The sequence below is a fragment of the Gobius niger genome, assembly GCF_951799975.1.
Source record: "Gobius niger genome assembly, chromosome: 17".
Classification (NCBI taxonomy): domain Eukaryota; kingdom Metazoa; phylum Chordata; class Actinopteri; order Gobiiformes; family Gobiidae; genus Gobius; species Gobius niger.
In genome coordinates, this window is record NC_136868.1 from 13,818,444 (window position 1) to 13,840,840 (window position 22,397).

General features: G+C 43.4%; 1 protein-coding gene across 1 annotated transcript; it reads right to left on the reverse strand.

Annotated features, from left to right (window-relative positions):
• Window positions 1-11,312: 11,312 nt before the first annotated feature.
• On the reverse strand, window positions 11,313-22,292 carry oma1 (OMA1 zinc metallopeptidase). Its single transcript, XM_079575390.1, has 8 exons — window positions 21,564-22,292; window positions 18,607-18,835; window positions 18,075-18,248; window positions 17,875-17,982; window positions 15,533-15,661; window positions 15,163-15,237; window positions 14,827-14,976; window positions 11,313-11,711 (listed from the first exon to the last, which is right to left on the reverse strand). The coding sequence occupies exons 1-8, from the start codon at window positions 21,899-21,901 to the stop codon at window positions 11,403-11,405; spliced, it is 1,512 nt and encodes a 503-aa protein (XP_079431516.1). The 5' UTR covers window positions 21,902-22,292; the 3' UTR covers window positions 11,313-11,402.
• Window positions 22,293-22,397: the final 105 nt, after the last annotated feature.

Below are 22,397 nucleotides of genomic sequence, written 5' to 3' on the forward strand. Positions count from 1 at the left end.
CTTTCTGAGAGCTAGCCGATGGCCTATAGCTGATGGAGTATCTTTGTTACATTGGTCTAATTAACTTTAATACGGTTTGGCCTGATCAATAGATTTACGAAGGGTTTTTAAAAATAATGTAATAAAAATTGTCAAAGGTAGCCTGTTCTTACCTCATACTCATTTCATACAGAGGGTCTGGATCTTCACAATTGAGCTCCATTGTCAGGTGGGAGGGGTGAACTCCTTTTATAGTTTGAGACGATTGGATCTGATTTCACGTAGGCGATGTAATGCGCCCAAGTGAGTGAAGTGAGCGATCAAATGCTACACCTACAAGCCCCGCCTCCCCTGCTCGCTGATTGCCAGACGTAACATGTAGGGAAATAATCATTGGCCGGAGTTACGGATGGCGATGGCGAGGTCAAAGGGGACATTTTGGGCAGAGCTGGAGTAGCCTGCGCTCAACACCAAGCCGACAGACACCGCAGGATGGAGGCGATCTTTTACCTGGAGGCCATGGAGGTGGACAGCACTTGTTTTGGAGGGCGTACGGTGCCGTGGTGGTCAGCCTGAGGTGGCGCCCGAGAGGAGCCAGGTGCGCCTGGTTTGACCACTTCTCTCCTTGTGTGGGTCCCCAGAGGCTCTCCAGTATACTCGCTCAGGCCCAGCGCAGGTACTCTCGTGGAGCCGCGCTGAGCTGCTCTTTAAAGCTACTGCAGCCGGCGCTTGGTCGAGCCCGTCCAGGGCTTCATTATGTTGCAAAAACTGCTTTTAACAATTGTGATCAAAAAACAGTTTCCCTACCACTAAAAATGGATGGAAATAAGCCCAAGGCTGCAATCCAGTGTGGCATGTTTACATGCACGAGACCCATGTATGTTAATTAACACGCACTGTCCCAACCAAATAAACCAATAAATTAGTTAATTACAAAATTCAAAAGAAAATTAAATTTCTAAAGTAATTTTTTTTAGCAGGATTTGCTCCAAATGGTAAATTGTCGACTTAAAAGGAGTGTATACGATAATACTGAGCTCAAAAATGTATTTTTTTTTAAAGAAAAATAAATGAGAAACACGAGGTTTGAAATGGAGGGTAGACGAGCGTGACCACGAGGATGGTCACCAAAACAAAGAGAAGTTTTATAAGAAAGCGAGATCAGGGGGGCCGTATCTCTAAATTTGAAGGCAACATTAATACTCCATCAATTACTGCTAAATATTCACCAAAGAGTAAAACATTTGTGTGAAACATATAGTGAAGCAGTTAATATGTACATTAGTCACATTGTCAGTAAAGAGTCTTTGGTCTCGTCCAGAGGGTCCAAGGCCAGCAGCAGCTTCAGACCTGTTTCATGAGTGTCATAAAAGAACCAAACAGTTGAAATCTGTTTCTTTCTTTGTGATAGGACAGTCTTTGCATGAAAATCCACTGTCTGGGGGGGGACTTTGTCTGAGCTTAAACACAAGGCCAAGATGTTGGAGATTTAGCAGAGTCAGGGCTGGCCACCTTCCCCCCATTTCAATCCTGAATCCAGAGAAGTGTGGCTTTTCGGCAGATGTTAAAAGCTCAAGGAAGTTGTCCAGCTTTGTGAATGAGTTTTAACATTAGTATCAGTTCCTGCTTTTACTTTTAGCGGGTTCCTTGCCATCCCAGTGGGGGTCTTACTTCTGGCAAAAGGAGAAACACAGAGGACCCCCAAACCCCCCTTCAGAGTACCCTCCCACACTTTCAATAGGTTCTGATGGCCATGTGGGGTGGTGCCAAACCCCCTCTGATCCATATGCAGCTCCTGATGTGCTCAGTCATGTCGATCGTAGACTTGCTTTTGGCTTAGAATTTAATACGATTACAAGACACTAGCGCCATGAAAAGGCCCCCCAGCTCAGGACCGACCAATGTCTCACTCCAAAGTTTGGTGAGAAGTTGGCAGCCCTGTGACAAGCACCTTTCTTCGGGAAGTTATTTGCCTGTTAAAAAGGGACAACACTATCAATGCTCTTGAGCTAGACAACTCACAAGTTACCATGAAGATCCGCCATGTTTGCATTTTCCATAGAATTAGCTAAAAAAAAATAACAGTATAAAAAGGCCGTGGAACAACTACGCTACCTGTTGATTCCCAACTGGTAAATACATCTCACACACTGTAGTGTTGAAGTGTTTTAATGTGAGCAATAACTCCAGTATTTTACCTTAAAATCTCCATTACTTAATTATTGCTGCAAATCCCATAATGCTAGTTAGCTGTGTGGTTAACAGAGCTGATTCGCTTCGTAGCTAAGCGTATATTTGTGATGTGTTGAAATAAATGTTTTGAGTCTTGACTCTTTATAGGCCTACTTTTAGTAAGGCTACTTACAAAGTGCAAAGATTGGCTGAAAAGAAATTAAAGCAAAAAAAAAATCCTACCTTTTTACAGTCTATGGTTCAAACACTTCATGAGATTCCCAACTCTCCCTCACTAGTAAGCCACTGTGTTTAATCATGTTTTCGTTTATTTACGTAGGCTATTTATTTATTTTACCTGAAAATTAGCCCATCTTGTGCATGTTACTCATTAAAACTTTATATATATTTATTGAAGATATACTTCTTATAGCTACATTCATCATATATTATCAGGTGAGGACCTACTGAAAAATGTACTCAAGCCATTTCACCTTCTCGAGTTCCCTCTGCCTCCGGTCGCACTCTCTGCACTCCCTTCATTAGACTGTACCAGGTGCTTGCTGAATGACTGAGAAGAAAGGCTGGTTATTCAAATTTAAATCAACACTGACACAGGAGCAGATGTACGAAGAGAGAGAGGGAGAGAGGTGCCACAAAGCTTGTACCTGACATTGTTAGTATTAATGTGATCCCGCTTCGAGGAAAGGGATCGATGAAGGCAGATGAGGGACTGTGTTAACATCCTAATCTCTACCAGCATCAGGGCAGCCAGCCACACTCTAAAACCCGGACTAGTTCTTCAAACACACATGATTGCACATGAGTCGAGATGGAGATGATAAGGAAGACTGAAGGGACATAAGTAACTAATTGTGCGTTGAGTGGGGATTTTCAGATGGACTTGATGACCCCATGTTGGACGGTGGCAGTACAATCACACCAGCCAAGACTAGATCTAGCAAGGGTTGTTATCTCTAGAACACCACTGACAAACTGTAAGATAGCACCCAGTTCGTGTCCCATAGACCGTCTGTGTAAATTTTGCACGAGCTCCGACTGTATAAGTTTACCTTATCACCAATCCTGTATCATTTGGCAAGAACACACAATGTGGATATTTGTGGATATTGCTTGAGACGGGTCCCCCTACTGTCAGGTCAGGAACCCCTGGCTCTCAAGATGATTTTGAGGAATATTATTACACAAATCAGAGATCAAATGCCTGTTAAAGTACTCTAGAAATGTGAAAAATACTGTCAATTCCTTAAAAATTTCTTAGCAGTTAGTCCATATATGATGTTTGACGTCTTACTTTGATTTGCTCATTATGAGGATGAAAAACAAAAGAGTAACAAAACAATTAAAGACAGAGTTTGATATTGAAGAAAACAACAATCAGACATGATTATATGATGAACCCAAGTCATGTTAATCTAGATTTACAATTGGTCAGGCAACGACACACGCAGTAATACTAAATTAAAACAAAAAAGATCTGACCATGGTCCTGTTTAAACATTTTAAGAGTAAATGTAGGATCTACTCTTAGCAGATCAGCTGCAGCTTGTGGTCCCAATTACTAAATGGAAGCTTCATAGGGATCGGGATTTTTCTGTTGCTGCCCCAAACCTGAGTCTCTCTGCCTGTGTTTGAATCCCTTCTGAAAACGCACCTTTTTCTCGATAGGCTTTTCAGATTTCCTATGTTTACATAACTGACCTTGTCTTGGCTTTATTATGTTGTATTCACCCATTATTTATGTTACTCTGCATCTTGTGTTAGGACTGTTTTATTCATTCTTCCATTGTTTTATATTATTTGGTCAACTGTAGAGTTAGTTTTTAAATAAAGTTGGTATGGTATGGTATGGATTTAGGATTTTTGCGTTGCCAGATTGGGTGGTCATTCATCAGTGCATTTAAAAATTGCACTCGTGTCTCTCTGGCACAAAGACCACACTCAAGACTCCTAAAATCACGAACAGCATTGGGTGTGCTCACATTTAAATGAAGGTGCTAATGGAAAACAGAGCAGAGGACAGTAGTAATAAATCACCGGGCTGCTGGACGGGCTGTCGTGATTGGACCTCATCTCTATTCCTATTAAAACACTTTGGTATGCAGCGTGAGGATCCCATTTCGTTTCAGCCATCATCCTTAAACAAAAAATAATGAGGAATCTTAATTTTACCATGAGTGCCCAATTCCTTTAAATTTAATCCGCACTCATTAGTAAGCGTGTGGACCCGTTCGGTCCCGCGGTGGGGACAACCGCAGAGACCCGCGTGTGTGCACGTGTGAGACAGCATCTTTAATTACCCAGGTAACGCAGCCAGATGCTCGATCACTCTGGCAAAGGCAGTGATTAAAAGCAGTAAAATATTCATTTCAGTCAGACACCCACACGCCACATCCATAATTAATACACAGCGGAAGGACATAGCAACTTTTAGCACCAGGTATTTCCGACGCCGCCTTCCCTCCATAGGCTTCAACCAGCTGCTGTTTGTGTATATTAGACTTGTCTGTGTTGCTGCGAAAGGAGAGAAATTGAAAAACAGTGCGCGGGGGAGGTCATGGGTCAGGCAGACTGCATTCTGGGACACCTACACAGCAGATGCGCCGGTGCTGCTCCGTCTCTGCCCCTGACGCGCTGTGGGAGTGTTTTGTTTGGGGGATTCGGCACATCCAGTTCGCCACGTAGTACCTCGCAGTCTTCTTTGCTTTTGTTGTGGGAGTGCTGTCTCCTTTGATGGCACCTTCCTCCACTTCTCCTGCAGCTCGTCAATACTCAGGAATACCTACCAGCGCTTAGTCAGGGGTCTCCAAGTCTCTGGTGGGCGGCTCAATAAACAAACACAAAACAATATGAGACTTAAAGGTGAAATTCACAGACACAAAGTCGACGTTGCATTTCTGAGTCACTTTCTTTTTGCCTCAGGCTGTTTGAGCGGAAAGCCACACAGACAGACAGACATGGACAATGCTGTGTTTCTATCTTTGAATAAAAGTCACCCCAGGAGTGCTCTGAAAGTCTATCCCCCTCTTCTGTCAAATCCCTTGGTTCCACTTTGTCAACCGTCTATTTTGGGGGACGGTTTCTTTGTTTTTTTGGATAAAGACCTCTCGCTGTTGTCTGTTGTAAGCGCCTCACTGTGGGCTTCAATTTGTTATCGTTTTGGGCTGCACATCTTTCACTGTTAAATCTTTACTTAGTTATTTAGTTGCTTAGTTTATTGAAAATGAAAACCCCTTGTTTCTTTAACTCGTAGTTTTTTAGCGCACATACGTTTTTTCATCATGAGTCATCATCACAAAATCAATAAAGTTATCCTATTTTACAGAACAGTCCATCCAAGAAACTTTGAACCTTAGGCGGGGTACGCATAGAGCAAAAGGCAACTGACAAAGAAAATGTTATCCATCCATCCATCCATCCATCCATCCATTTTCTTCCGCTTTATCCGGGGCCGGGTCGCGGGGGCAGCAGTCTCAGCAGAGATGCCCAAACTTCCCGATCCACACACACCTCCTCCAGCTGTTCTGGGGGGACCCCGAGGCGACACCAGGCCAGCTCGGAGACATAGTCCCACCACCGTGTCCTGGGCCTTCCACGAGGCCTTGTCCCACTAGGACATGCCTGGAACACCTCCCGCGGGAGGCGACCAGGAGGCATCCGGAACAGATGCCCGAGCCACCTCAGCTGGCTCCTTTCGACGTGGAGGAGCAGCGACTCTACTCCGAGCTCCTCCCGGGTAACTGAGCTCCTCACTCGATCTCGGAGGGTGCGCCCAGCCACCCTGCGAAGGAAACTCATTTCGGCCGCTTGTATTCGCGATCTTGTCCTTTCGGTCATGACCCAAATCTCATGACCATAGGTGAGGGTGGGAACGTAGATCGATCGGTAAATCGAGAGCTTTGCCCTCCGACTCAGCTCCCTCTTCACCACGACAGACCGATACAGCGACCGCATCACTGCTGACGCCGCACCGATCCGTCTGTCGATCTCACGCTCCATCCGTCCCTCACTCGTGAACAAGACCCCGAGATACTTGAACTCCTCCACTTGAGGTAAGGACTCCCCACCGACCTGAAGAGGGGAAGCCACCTTTTTCCGGTGGAGAACCATGGCCTCAGATTTGGAGGTGCTGATCCTCATCCCGGCCGCTACACACTCGGCTGCAAACTGCCCCAGTGCGTGCTGAAGGTCCTGGTTCGTTGGAGCCATCAGAACAACATCATCCGCAAACAGCAGAGACGAGATCCTGAGGCTCCCAAACCGGACACCCTCCGGCCCCTGGCTGCGCCTAGAAATTCTGTCCAAAAATGTTAATCAACTTGTATTTTATCCTGATAGATTAGGAGTCCAAGCCAACTAACTATACTACACAAACATCAAACTATGGTCCATTTAGAGGCACTAAGATGCTTATTTGGAACAACTCCAAAACGACAGTAACATTGGGAAGGCCCTGTGCATAATGTTTTGGTAATGGATGAGGCAAAAAATGAAAGGTCTGTGCAAATAAATTCCTTTCATTTTTGCCTCATCCGGGCCTTTTTGGTTCCAGCACGCTTTTATATGCCTTGGTAATGGCTTTGCACATAAACTTACATTATCCAGCATTGAAGTAAAATCCTACATTAAGTTTAATCAATCAGCTCTGTTAACAGCACAACTAAACCCCCCATTATGCCACCCCCTGGAAAATGGCCATATATATATATAAAAAAAAAAGGGACAAAGGTGGCAAGGCAGGACACTCGACCTGGCAAGGCAGGTCGAGTGTCCTGCAGGTGACCCACAATGTATTTTCTGATGTGTCATATTAAACATTCGCTTTGTTTCGTTGGCCAGTTAATTCTTCAAAACATAGTGCTCCTATTTAAGTACTCAATAAATCTAACGCTTCCTTTGTGTTTTTATTTTTATGAAGCCTTCTGTTGTGGTATTGTTTGGACTCAGCCCACAGTGTCTGTTGTAAACGCACTCATTACAGTTACCTCTGCAGGCGACTGTGTCATCTGTTGCGGCTCATGTTGGGCTCTGTCTGAGGAAGGGAGGGGGGGGGGGGGGGCTGCGGCGATGTGACCACGAAACACGAAGACTCCATTAGATCCCGAGGAAAATGTGCTTCTAAAATCCAGAAAGTAGGTCATAATTTATAAATAAATGACAGACACAGACCAACATTGGCTTATGATAGGAGCTGACTATAACTGTCCATCACATAAAACACTCAGAACTTTATGCTTAAACTTTATATGTTCTTACCTGAGCTTAGACGAGTTGACGCGTAACTGTCTGGTCTTTGTGTGTGCGCTCAGTCACACAAATAGAACAAAGACGTTCTTAGCATTTAGCCTCTCCCAGCAAAGGTCCAAAAGCTCCAAACTGGGGTGAAGTTAGATGCGACCTTTTGCCTTGGTTGAGCACCTGCACCCCTCAAAATGTCTGTGCACGTCACTGAGCAGGACGCTAAGGACAGAACGGGGCACGACGACACATCAGGTCGGGACGCGTGAAGGCGGTGAGGGAGCGAGGGCAGGGTTGTCCCCCTCGAGCAGTGGCGGCAGGCTCCTCCAGCTCACGTGCCCCGAGGCGGACCACTGGACCAACGATGGAGCTTCCCCGAGCCGGCAGGACCCCTCTTCCTCGACTTCCGGATTGACAGCACCCCAAGCACATCCGCTCCAACTTTTAGTATTTTAAGTCCCCGTTCTTTTAGCCTTTTCAATGTTTTACCTTGACTTTTAATTAGGCCTAAATAAACTGTATTTAAATTCCTTTTTTAAACAGTCTTTGTGTCCTTTATTGAACAAGTGGATAAGTAAGTGGATAAATAGGGGTACTATATTGTAAGGCTTAATAATACCTTAGGAGCACTTCGACATCCGCACAGTAAAGTCAAAGTGCTCCTAAGGTATTATTAAAAACGGTGGCCTAGTCCTTTAACTTCTCCAGCAATTTGATATACAGTAGCTCATCTGTTGGCTCACATAACATCCGACTTTCCATGTGTTCTCTCTTAAGCACTGCTCCTTTCTTTGCAAACTACATTTCTACATGGGCAAGGTGGGTGAAGTGTCTTGCCAAACGACACGACTGTATGCACCAATCAGAGTCAGGTTTCGAACCGGCGACCTTTGGATACGTGGGCAAACCAACTAAGCCACTGTCGCCTACACAGCAGACTACAGGTGTGACAGCCTCGAAAAAGAGAAAAGTCGGAACAGTTGGCAGCAATGCAGGAGGCGTGTGACTAGGTTTACAGCAGGGGATTCTCAGCTCGGATTGAAATACGATTACATTGGTTTAATCTCTCTGCCTTTATGAAATCTTAAACTTTACATCTGTCTGATCGGCTTTATAGCACACAAAAGTATTTCCCCGGAGTCTGGTGTCGGTGGTTCTCAAAGCTGTTCCTCGCCATTTATATTATGCGATGTAAAGTCGTTTTGATTCCTCCTCACACACGCAGGAAATATCCACCTGTGTCTGTAATCCTCTATTTTGTACAACATTTGACTCAACATTAATCTGAATCTACATGCACACCCCTTGTTTCTTCCAATCCTTTTATCTTCTTGGCTACCACTTGAAACCGCATTGAAAGATTTTGATATGCAAATCCTATCCTTTCTCATGCAGCTGCGCACTAGAAAAACAGCGCATTAAAACAAACCGAACCAAGGTCAACAGAGAACTAATTATTCTCTTCCTTAATGTTCTAGTGTCCCCCTTTATGATTGTTACTGTGATAAGTGCTTGTGTTTTGCAGAACGAGCTAATTGCAAGCCAGCAAACTGAAATCAAAGCGGCACTTAAAAAAAAAAAAAAAAAAAGTCTATTTTTGTGAAACTATTTCCGACTCTTTGTTTTTTTTTTTAGATGTTTCAAGGCTGTATCTGGTACAGGAGAAGAGCAAGATTTTCACATAACTGCACACTGATACAAATCATGTTCTTATACACGAAACAATCACCTGTATTATGCTGGGGGTCAGACAGATGTTAATTTCTCTGACTACCTTTTAAGCAATTAGATACTGACCATAGGAGGAGACTGGGAGAACCACACAGAGCCACAGTTTTTGAGAAACTCTGGCTCAATCTATAGAATCAGATTTGTTTTTTACTTTACATGGCATCCTCCAACCCACCTACACCACTGTCTGACGAGCTAATAATAATGGCTTACACTTGTATTGTGATTGTATAGAGCCACACAGTAGTCATTATTCATTCACTCCATACTCGTCTCATACTCATACACTCTCATTCACTCTGGCTTATTGTACATGTTTGTAATGGTAAGGGAAACCGGAGTACATGGAGGAAACCTACGCAGACACGAGGAGAACATGCAAACTCCACACAGAAACACCCCGTCTGGCCGGGGATCGAACCCGGGACCTTCTAGCTGTGAAGCACCTGCTCTACTTTCCATGTCCGTCATCACAATGTTAAAATGGATTGATGTACATGACCAAAATAAAGTAGCCACTCGGATTTAACTAATTGTTCGGATCTGAGGTTGCTGCAGTTGGTCAGGTCTAGGTTCAGCAACACTCTGTGCCCAAAATATGAGATCAGCTGACGACCTGAACATCCTGAATGACCAGGTTATTATCATTTTATTACTATTATTATTCACGGATTTCTTCTTCCCTGACGGCACGGGCATATTACAAGGTGACAGTGCCAGGATTTATCGGGTTCACATCCAGATCTTAACCCCACTGAGAATCTTGTCTTGGTATGTGCTGGAGAAGGCTTTGCGCAGTGGTCACAGTCTCCCATCATCAATGCAAGATCTTGGGGAGAAATGAATGCAACACTGGATCTTTTGATATTGCAGAAGCTTATTGAAACAACACAGCAAATACGTGCTGTAATCAAGGCTAAATGCAACATAATATTAGAGCGTGACCATGTGGCGACCTTTGGGGGGTCAAGCAGTGTATAATCCCCTCGATTACCGTGATCAAACGTTATTTTTGGTGTTCGTGCCTGCATATGTGAAACTTGAACCAAATGTATTTACGCACCAGTACAAGCAACCAATCCAATGTTGAACGGTATGAGAGACGCCTATAAATTAACAGGATTTTATTTCACAGCATCCCCAGATGTGGCATTCAGTGCAGCATCTGAATACAGAAATACAAACCAAGTCATTTAGACAGCTCCCTCAGGCTGTTACAGTAAATACAAATGTTTTCTTACTCAACTTGCCATGTTAAATAAGCCTTCACAAAACTCCCTTGAAAGATTTTACAAAGTCTAATGATGGCTATTGGTATTCCCCACATCGACGGCAGTTTTTCTGAACCTGCAAACAACTCCAACTGCATAGATTTACACTGTCAAGTACCTTAGGCTGAGATATATACTGTGCTTTTAAATGGTGTATGTGTAGCATGTGAAGAAGACGGGAACAATAATGAGAGTATAGACGGGAGTCCTTTGCCGGTCACGGACAACTTTCTATCATGCAAGCAAAAAGAAGCACCCACTCTCCCCTGTTGCCGTAAGCCCATGAATAATGCACACATTAATATTGCAATGCATGGAGTCTTTACTAATTAATTCAGCATTTCCCCACTTATGTTGTCTCATTAATGTCGTATCTTTGTAGTCAGCCACATGCATTACATTCCCATGGCCTTGCAATCTTAAGCTACAGTGTATATGCCAGTTATTTTGTCTGCAGTATGTTGTATCTGGTCTGAAGTGGGTGGGCTGCTTACAAATCATTTTATAAAGCTACGGGACTGTTAACAAAAATAAATCTCTTCCATTCCTGACTAGTTTCTAAGAAAATAAGAGCTATGCCACATTGATTTTGCTACAGACGGATATTAAAGGATCTGTATCATGCTATTTTAGCCATCCCAAAGTAACTATAGGCATTTATATGATATACTGTATCTCTACCACTATGGAGTACTCATTTTTTGTGAGAAAAGAAGTATTTACGGGATGAGACTTAAAGACAACTGCAAATGGCCACCGTCTTGACACAAATGGAATTACTGTGGAAAATACCCTGAACAAAGCCCATTTTGGATTTTTTTTTTTTTTTGTCGCAGTGGAAAAAATACACAGTTTCACATTCTTGCAACACAGAAAAACGATTTCATGTAAACTTCCTGGACATTTAGGGCCATTTCATTCAATTGCTCTAGAATATGCATCTAAAAATCCTACACAATGGTCAAAAGCTGCTCCTTCAGTAGTTGAGTGCTACTTTTCAGAACTGGAGCACTGCACTTCAGGGTCAGCGCTGTCCAATTCCTCAGAAGTGACTGCTGCATTGTCTAAAATCTGCACCTTGTTTTCTTGATCAGCAGTTAAAGACAGAGGTTGAGGCGCCAGGGCCATGAGTGCAGCAGTGGGGAGCGAGGAGACCGGACCGTGGGGCTTCAGCTCCCCCACGGACTTGGTTTGGTTTTTGGCGTTTTCCAGCAACCGGTCAACACTTTTGGAGAAGACTACTCGAGGGTCTGATTTGGGTAGAGCAGGACACACACAGTTTTCCCTCAACACAAGAGCCTAAAAGAAAAAGAGAGGGGGGGGGGGGGGGGGGGTGAGTAGGGAGAGGAAGATCAACGTCAGTATCTTTGTTCGATAAGACATCAAATGTTATTCCCTGCACAAGCCAAAGGTTTGAACCCAAAATGCTTCTCTTTATCCTTTGCCAGAGCCGTTCTTCACAGCACACATGCAAGAAGTTAACATACCTTTGCTCGCCTTTGCAGTTTCATATGAGAATACATTGGGCCAGATCAAATTGAGACTGCTCTGATGGGAGAACCGTGACATTAATTTCCTAGTTTACTTGGCGCTGCCTAGTGTTCGTCCTTAAACATTACAGGCTTTCACAGGTCAAACTAAAAACTTTATTAACCCCATCATGCTCTAAACAATGTTCATGTCTTGAGAGAAAGAGATGCAGCATATTGCCCTTGCTTGGCCATAAACGCGAAACAAAACAAAAATGCACATGTTCACCCCCCACAACCTCTTTCCCTCATCCCATTCAGGCAGTGGAGTCGATCTTGTTGGAGGAAAAAGCATTTCTCCGCCCAACGTACTTCCCACTTAAATGCACTACGTCTGGAGCTGCAAGACCACAAAGTACGCTCCTACTCAGCGCAAATGTTACGCTATAGTCTGCGTTTTGAAACGCAAGATCCAGCCCCTTGTGTTTAAATGGTAAATGGACTCAACTTATATAGCGCTTTTCTACCTTTATCAGGCCCAAAGAGCTTTACAGTAAGGAACCATTCACTCTCTCATTCATTCACCAGTGTACACAGACACTGGAGGCAAGCAGGGTTGAAGTGTCTTGCCCAAGGACACAATGACAGTGTGCACTTGTGGGAGCTGAGATTTGAACCCACGACCTTCCAATCACAAGAAGACCCGCTTTACCAGCTGCGCCACCGTCGCCCCATTTGGTGTTGCTGTTATGGAGTATGTTTAACCTCTTAACCCCCAATTGAACCCAGAACATATGGCTTCACCCAAATCTAAAAGTGGCAAAAAAGCAACAAAAACACAACAAAAACGCAACCCTAAGAAAACGCGTCAAAAACCCTTAAAAATGTGACAAAAACATTGTAACAACGCAACAAAGTAGGTCTGTTTTTTTGTCCTTTATTTATCCAGCATTAAACTCACCGAGATTAAAAATCTCTTTTTCAAGAGTGTCCTGGCCAAGATGCAGGTCTTAGCTTTCAAATGAGGCGTTACTCTGGCCTAGAGGCTGTAAGCTCCAGTCGAGAAGCTTTTAGATTTGGGTAAACTGAACTGGAGAAAATGTGGCGGGGGGTAAGAGGTGAGTCGTTTTATGTCTGCCGGTTTTCACTACAAAGTTCATGATTTTTACAAGTGCTTTTGTACTTGCAGTGTGGAGCTTTGTGAATTTGGTCCTGATAAAGAACACGGTGTGCTGTAATGTTTAGGGGAAATGTGTCACAAACACTGTCTTATCAATTGAGAGCGCTGATATGCAAGATTTTGTATCTACCCTCAAGATATACTATGCAATAGACAACAATGCACAACAATAGAAACATAATATTGCATTCACGATTATTTGGAAGAAGTTTTAATCAGTTCATTCATGAAAGCTTTCATCTTCACAACGGTTTTCTCTTTTACAGTTTGGAACTTGTACCTTTGCTTGATGGAGGCATTAAAAAAACACAGTGAGTGACAAGCAAGATATCTTTATAAAGACATAAATGGAAAGATAAACTCACCAACCAGTCGTTAGAGGCTTTCTGCTTGTTTCACAACCAACCCCACTCATTAATCCTGCACTTACATTCTTGCACAAGGCCAAATGCACTTTGCTCACTCTGCTCAACAGGCCTTCCTTCCGCGCTACAAGTGGACTTAATGCGCTTTTCTCCAATCGTGGAGGTGGAGTGCTCTCGCAAGAAGCTTCAAGGCGTCACCTCTTCCCCCGAAGGTTAAAACCACCACATTATGCATCATTCTCTCTGCCTTTGTCCTACTCCTGTGGTGCTATGGAAGTGCGGTGAGGAGATAGGAGGAAAAACAAAGTGTTTATCTGCGATTTTCAGGACACTGCCTGTGGCTGCGACCTGCTCAGTGCAACGGCTGCTGCTACAGGTCAATGCAGCACGAGGGGAGGGGTAATAACAATGTGAAAGGCACTGGCACCCGATGAATTTAAACAATCATAACCTTAATTATTTCCTATTATTCCCCTTCTATTTCCATGTTATTAATGGACAACAAAGTAAAGTACGGCTTATATTGGTGACTTAAGACACTTCAAAATCCACGTGTACCTGTATCGCCATGTTTCAATCACTACCTCCCTTGTTACTAGTGCAGTTGTTGCCCTTTCCTTGGAAGTCTTAACTGTCTGCTCATTTCCTCATTGCCTAAAGACACCATTGATTTGTCTGACTACGGCAGGAGCAGAACTTCTTATATCGAGCTGATTTTTTTCTCTGGTCCCAATCTCAGAGCCTAAAGGTAAATTCATTAATTCAGGCACAAGTCCCAGTGTAGCAATAAAAAAAAAAAAGAACGAACCTGCCCTAAAACCTGCAACCTCTTTTTCCTTCCTACCAAGCGTCTCCTTCCTTTGTGCCCCTTCCCCGTGGCTGCAGGTGCAAGTTGGTCTCTCCAGATGCTTCATTAGTTCCATTAAGATCCTTCCAACAGTTCCTACAGGTAAGCCTCTTCCTCCTATACAGGTGTTGGCCCAGTCTGACTAGACTACTTTAAATTAGCTGTATGAAAAGCATTTGGTAAACATTTGGTAGACATTTTAAGAGAAGCTAAGAAAAACAGAGGATGGTCACGTTGTAAAACTAGTACTACACAGTATCAAGAGCAATGTTCGATAGAAAAGAGATGCCGTGGTAATGACCTTATGCCCAGATCTATCTTCTAGTTCAGGAGTAAATTATATTTTTCCATTGACATTTATTGTATCTAATCTATCTCTATGGTACAATCCTCAAGCATTGCAGAATCGAAAAGAGTATTTTGGGTCAATCAAAACCAAAATATTTCATTCTGTATGCTGCATTTAGACCGTATTTATAATTGTAGCACCACTAAAAGTTTTAGATAGCTGTACTGTTGCCTCATGTGTTTAGCTCTAGGTAGTTGCTTGTACCTGTGGTATGAGGCGATCCATCTGAGTGTATCTGTTCTTGTGGGAGGGGTGCGTGGAGAGCCACTCGGGCAGCTCCAGTTCTCCCTGCAGCCGGTCCCTCATCTCCATCTGCTGCCAAAACACCGGGCCGGCCCGCACATCTGCACACCCCTAAACGGACAAAACTCACTCCAGTCTCTGCATTCAGGAAAACATTCAGGCTGTAAACTCAGGTCTGACTGAGTTTACAGCCTGAGTGACTGTTCCTTGTAGTTTACTATGGCAACAGTGCCACCTAGTGTCTATAAGACAAAGTACAGTTAAGAGCTTAATGGAATATATTGTTATAAATGATACCTTCGCAGCCAACTGTAGACCCACTTCATCAGCTTCTGCTTCTAGTTTCCTACTGTAAGGACGGCTGAACATCAGCTGAGAAAAAAAAAAAACATTCTTTATTAGATAAATATAAATTACAAAATTAGGGCTTCTTACTCATGTAATGACAAATTGTTTGTCTCTCTTATAGTTTCATGGCACATCATTATATTCTTCTTTGTCATGATTATCATGATTATCAAATCAACAGTGATAATTATGCAGTAGTTGGATTGAAAAAGTGGTGCAGCTCTATCCACCGACCATACAAATACCATGTTTAATGATAATCTCGGTGTGGGTGTAGGCGTGATAATTATTACTAAGGCATAACTTTTCTGAACGTTACCTGAGTGAGCTTCTCCTGTGCCCAGTGCCCCAGCAGTGCGAGGCTATCTCTGGGACAAATGGCCCATATGGCTGTCAGCAGAATCAGAGACAGGAGGTCCACCACGTGTGACAGACTGGCTTGTTCTGCCTGCGGACAGAAAAGAAAGATGTGCAATAACCACAGTGGAAGAAAAGGTATCAACAAAGGCTGACTGAACCGTATCTAAGAAAGTGAAACAGAAAGAAAACAGAGGTAAAACTTTTGGGAAAGGTGTGAAAAGCATATTGATCGTTCCCATCTATTTCAGTGAAACTTATTCGCAGCAGCAGATTTAAAGGTTTTAACAGGGAAATCCAATAGAGCACACCTACTGGGTAATACAGAGCCCATCGATGCCCATTCGCTTCGTCTAATTAAAATCTCCTTCAAGCATTTCCTCAGAGGACGTTTAAAGTCTGGAAATACCCACAACTTCATTAAACACTTTTTGAGAACAAGAACAAATGCCGTTTTATGGCTGGAGCAAAACCAGCAGTCTGTGGAGAGTTCATAAAGTACAGAAGTGCCCTGAGTCAACAGTGCAACAGCCACTCAGGCAAAGACAAAGAATTAGAGTGTCTTTGGAGGTTAATGTGAGAGAGACTTAAGCTCTGGCTGATGCAACGCCACCGCAACTGATGCTCCCTCATGCGCTGACAGGAAAAGGCTCAGGACACATGGCTAATATTCACAGCTAAGGGTGCAGGTGGCTTGTTCACAAGCATAATATAACTCACTGCAATATAAAATGACAATAGTAATTTAACATAATTACTCATCATCACTTGCCTGGCTCTGCCATACTCTTCCCTGTCCATTCCACGCAGGGAATTAGTCTGGTCACGGAGCAATTGGAGCAGTTTGAATGGGCGGGCCTAACACGCACAGATTGTCAGTGAAATAAACCAATTAGCAATTAGCGGACGTGACGACAGCTGTGTCCAATTAAAAAAAATATGAAGTGAATATAAACTCACGCGGAGAACGTGAGGCAAAATCCTCGACTAGTTCATCCATGATTAGCTTTGCCTTATGTTAACGTTAATTGAACTAACAACATAGTGGTGCAGTGAGTGACGTAACCTTGTCATTTCTCTGTGACGGTTTTGATTGGTTCGGCTAGGCCTTAGCCGCCAATCAACAACTTGTTTACCGTCTGTGGCCACACCCACCTTCTTTCGCGCAGGTGGGTGTGGTTTATAAGGCTACATCATCACTAAAATGATATTAAAGCAGTACTAAGTAACTCATGCCCCTAGAGGCCATAAGTGCCACTGCAGGTGTCGTAGCACGTTGCGTTTTTTACTCATTAATTGTCCGTGAGAGTAAACACAACGCTGACAGAAAAGACAAAGGGAGAGAGGGATATCGTGCATCCAATTACACAATGGAGATAATTTTTTTCACTCAACTTTGGCTGTAAAAACTGTTTAAGTGGCGCTAGCCCGCAGTTAGCTGTGCCCGTTAGCCTGTTATCTTCTTCTTTATGATTCTATTAGTGTGTATTGCGCCTACGACCCCGTGCAGGAGAGCTGCAAGTGTGGCTTTCTGGCCAGAGACACCAGAGGAAGATGAAAGACCCCCAATCATCATCTGCACTTGTATTACTCCCAGACGGACTACAAAAAGGATTTATTAAGGTAAACAAGTTACTTATTATTATAACACTGATACGGTTCAAAGCAGTACTAAGTAATCATAATTGCAACTTCGCTGTCTCTGGGTAGGTGTCACCAATACAAACCAAATGGAACTAATGTAAAATGATCTCCATTGTGTAATTGGATGTACAATATCCCTCTCTCCCTTTGTCTTTTCTGTCAGTGTAGCATTTACTCTCATGGACAATTAATGAGAAAAAAAAACGCAACATGCTACGACACCTGCAGTGGTGCTTATGGCCTCTAGGGGCACAAGTTATAAAATGTAACGTTAATTGTCTTGAATTGAGGGCTTAAAGGAACTGGCCCCCGTTTTTCAATACTAAGATATGTTTCCTGAGCTTAGACGAGTTGATTCGTCTTTGTAAGTGCGCTCTGTCACGCAAAAAGACCAAAGTTGTTGTTAGCATTTAGCCTTACCCAGCATATTCCTATGGACCCAAACGGCCTGTTCCTTTAAAGTGTAACAAGCCGTGACATTGAAGAAACATTATTGGCTTCTGTTGCAGCTTAATTTAAGTTAATATTTTATTCAAGATATTATGCATAAAACATTATTACAGAAAAGTAAATGCAATGTATGCCAAGTCAGCACTTGAGAGTTTCTTTCTAATTTGCATAACTGCCTTCAAGCCCTAAAGTGCTTTGTACTTCACTTACCGAGTGTCCCAGTAAAGCGTGGGCCATCTCATGTCCCAGAACGATAGTGAGCTGATGAACATCTGCAACAGCTTCGAGCATCCCAGTGAAGACAAACACCTTCCCATTCTGTTGAAAGTTAAGTAACAAAACTGTGAGCCAATTATGCAAAGCCTTCGAGTTGTTAGTGGCAGGGAGATTTGAGTCTTTGTTGCACTCACTGGGAGGACAAAGGCATTGACTTTGGGGTCCTGCACCACATGGACAGTCCAGTCGACCTCAGAGATCTCAGGGATGTCTTTGTTCCTTTGAACAAGGTGCTGAATGACCCGTTCTACGACTTTTTGCCGATTGTCAGACACCGGCAACATCAGCTCTGCAAACTCCTCCATGTACTGACACACACACAAAGCATACTCATGTTCAGCTAGGGTAGAGGATTGTAAATTACAGTGGGGAAAAAAAGGATTTGGTCAGTTTCCCGTAGACTTTCTAATAGATTTTGGACACATTTTTTCCCCACTGTATATGTAGGTCTTGTTGCCGAGATTGTCCCAATTAGTAGAAGTTCACTGTGGGGATTTTGATTTTGGGGGATTTTAACTTTTAGTTGGCTATATTATGGGAACAAAAATAGAATACGTGCTCAAATCAAACTAATAATTGAACTTTACAACACATACTATTTATCCCTTCATCCACATCATTGCCTGCTGTGTAAAACTATTCATAATAATCCTCCCACCCACTCACCTCATTTGACAGGAGAGCTGCCAACTCCATGTAGTTCTCTTTGCTGAACACCACAAGGCGTGTCCGTCCCGTCAGCGGTGTCTGGTCCAGGTGTGTGAAAAGGAGTACGGCTATTATCACCAGAGTCACACCGGCCCCCGCTGCCAGTCTCCAGCGTTGAAGCCACATCCACTCACGCAGGAGCTGTCTGCGGTTATCTGGAAGCGCCACCCACCATTTCCTTATACTCCTGCAGACAGATGGAGTGTGCTCTATGGTTATATTGCATCACAACTTGGTCTCTATCAATCAACTCTGTGTTACAGTTGCTCCAAAGCTTGTACAAACAGGCACTCAAAATTTTAGATAAAAAACCTGTTTCATACCACTGTAACATTGCGAAGAAAAACAAACATTTCATTTTGTTTTCGAATGTAAGTTTAGTGTATAAAATTCTTCATGATTTGGCCCCCCAGCCCCTGAGAATGTTTGTGAAATCTTGTGAAGGGGAAGGATGTAGAAAAACGCAAGCTTCCTCCAGAGGAGACTGTCACTTTGCCTCTGCCCAGGGACTACAGATGAAAATTAGCATGTAGCTATCTCTGGTCTGTGCAACACATTTGTTGTGCAATGACCCTGTCAAATAACCTGGCTAACGCCAGACTGCAGTGTGTGCTCGAATCATTTCGATCTGCACAGCAGCCTGGGGACCATGGCCGAAATTTTTGCATGGATTTGGGAACCAATCACAGAACGAGGAGGGCCGGCAAGATGATGTCGAGCTATTTGATATACGGAAGCTTGTAGTTTATTTACGGATATAAAAAAAAAAGTTTATTTACGGATCCAACATGACAGCAGCAGACGCGATGGTATTTTTCGATCAAGCTTTAGACCTTGTTCTAAATAATTTAGCTCAAAAGTTTACAGCGGATACATCATACGTCATCTCATACGATGATACGATTGGCTGTGGCTACGTGCAGACGCATGATAGACAATTTATTTTTTTGTAAACCACACCTCTCCTACGAGAAAATTAATTGGTGGTCCCCAGACTAAATATCACTTGTGATTTTAGTCTGGTGTTAGCCAGGCTACCTGTCAAATAAATAAATAAATAACATGTCACTGTACAAATCTTTGACTTTTGTACCTTGACAGAAAATACTCCAGGGACAATTTGCAGACTTCGTGTAGATTTTGCTGCTGTTGAAATTTTAGCAACTTTGATGCTGTTGGGGTAAAATGTCAGGAGAAATGGGCGACTCCCCCTCAAGATTTTGAGCCAGGATCTTGGTAAGAATTACCTTGACGGAGAATGATGTTTCTGGTTAAATGGGGAAAATGAAGTGCCCAGGCCAGAGGACACTTACGAGAACAGTACGTTTACATGTGGGACGGCAGTGGCGCAGTTGGTAGAGCAGGTCGTGTCATGATAAGGTCGGGGATTTCAATCCCAGCTCCAGTGTCTGTGTACGTTGGTGTATGAATGAGAGTGTGAATGAGTGACTGTTTTCCTTGGCGCTTTGGGCCTAAGGAAGGTAGGAAATCGCTTCTAGAAATGCAAACCCCGGACAAAGATTTATGCATATAGTCTGGGCCAGTAGAGGCCATCTTAAGCCCGGTAAACAAGTTTCTGCACGTTTGTAAAATAGTTTCACAAGAAAACAAGCCCTGACACTCAAGGGTGGAGTATGTATTGGTGACATTTGGAAAAGTTGGCAGCTTGCCACTTAAACGCACATAAATAAAGTACTTTTGTGAACAAATACATGCTTTATTGCGATGTGACACTCATGTTTGTCAGTTAAGCCATCATTTTGTAAGTCAACCATTAACAACAATAACACATTGTTCTTGTTTTTAATGGATACATTAAGAACAATTCCACCTGTAATTTTGTAATTTAATCAAAATTACATGTGGTCATTTTGATTAAAGGGGGGGTATTATGCAAAATGGACTTTTTCAAGCTTTACATCATGTTATTATGTCATTCCCTCATTAAAAACATGCCTGAAGTGTTGCCTTGGCACATTCACGTATTTTTGAGTAATCTGTAAAAACCATAGACTGTAGAAATAATGGACGTCTTATGCTCACTCCTCCCCGTTTACCAGAATGACCACGGCCGTGGGGGAATTGATGGTGGATTTACAGACTCCTCCTCCCCAGCTCTGACGAAGCATGTTCCTAAAAAGGACATACGGGCGGTATTTTCACCGTAGACTCGGCCCTTGCGTGACATGTAGCTCGTGCAGCTCCAATGCTAACAGTCCGAGCCTCATTAAGTACGAGATTTCAAAAATTCATATTACGAAAACCAGCCTGGTTTCATATATTGTGATTAACCCAGCGTTATCTCAGGAGGAAGATCTAGCCTAGTCTAGTGTTGAAACAATTGAAACCAGGCTTTAAAGTAGTTTTTAACGTGTCTAAAGTCCAATGCTTTTCAATGGGGGCCTAGCGGCGATATGGAGGTACTACAGCAACGGCGGAGCAATGGCGGCCCCCACGTTTGTGGTCAAAAAGCAGGGCAGCCAGCGGCCATTGGTAAAAACTCTGATGGCAGCCATTTTAGGGATAGGTTTGCCTGAGTCCTCCTAGGAACGCCCCCACCTCTTGGAGACGCCTCCGAGCTTTCGTCACCAGCCGAGTAACCAACCACTGCTCCTCAGCAGAACCCCCTCCCCACTGATGCCACAGACAGCGTGTGGAGGGGGCGTGTCTGAAAGGCTCAGAGGTTCTTAAAGAGACAGAGGCCTATTTCAAGACATTCACTACAGCCATTTTGAGAGAGCAATTTTATACAAGGCAGTTATTCTAATTTACTGCATTTACAGACCAACAGAAGGTTTCGTCATCATTGTAGTGTGCTATAGACTGGTGCTATGTGATTGAAAAAAGCATAATACCCCCTCTTTGAATGAAAAGTTTCATTAAAATGTCCTTCCATATATTTGTATGTCACTCACCTCCCCAGTATGATGGCCAGGAGCTTCTGCAGGGGCTTGAGCACCATCCACACGAGGGGGGCGGGAATAGCCCGTCGTGGAGCCGAAGTGTGGAAGTGTTCACAGCGGGACACTCCTGCAGAGTCCCGGGGTGAACATCTTTTAAGAGCAGGATGGAAGCTCAGGTTCCTGCCATTTATCGGAAGAAGTGCAGGTCTTGTCGCGTTTGTTTTCCTGAGACAGCGGACATGACACTCTCGTCTCGGTGGATGTGGTTTTGAGATCTGGAAGTTTCGCTTTAGAGATGCAGATAAAATAATCCGTTGGTTCCGAAGAAAACTACCGAGAAGTAAAGCCATTGTCGCGTTTCTTAACGGTTTAGATCCGTTTATGGTCAAAAAACTTTCGGCAGTGTAAAAATCATCATAACATTAGGCGGAGCTTGTATCAGTGCGGTGCTACTCTCAAGTTGACATGTCCAAAACAAGCGGCTGTCAATGTCATTACGACCTAATATACACGCGACACCCTGTGATCACCACAAATCCTCGGTTGCCTTCAAGGTCTCGTCACACTCCAATTACATAAAAGCAACATATTCCTGTCGAAACTGTAAAGCTTGAACTTGATTCAGCATGTTACATTTGTTTGGAATATATTTAGGTTCACCATCTTTACTGATCCCCCTGGAAACAACTCCGCGTCAGTAGTTCCGCTTAAGGCACCAAGCGATTTACTTTCAGATGAGACGCTCAAGATAAAAGATATAATCAATGAACAAAATAGGAATGTAGTATTTTGATTGTTCACACCAACTGGGTACTGCAGTCTGTTCAGAAGGATTACACACAAACA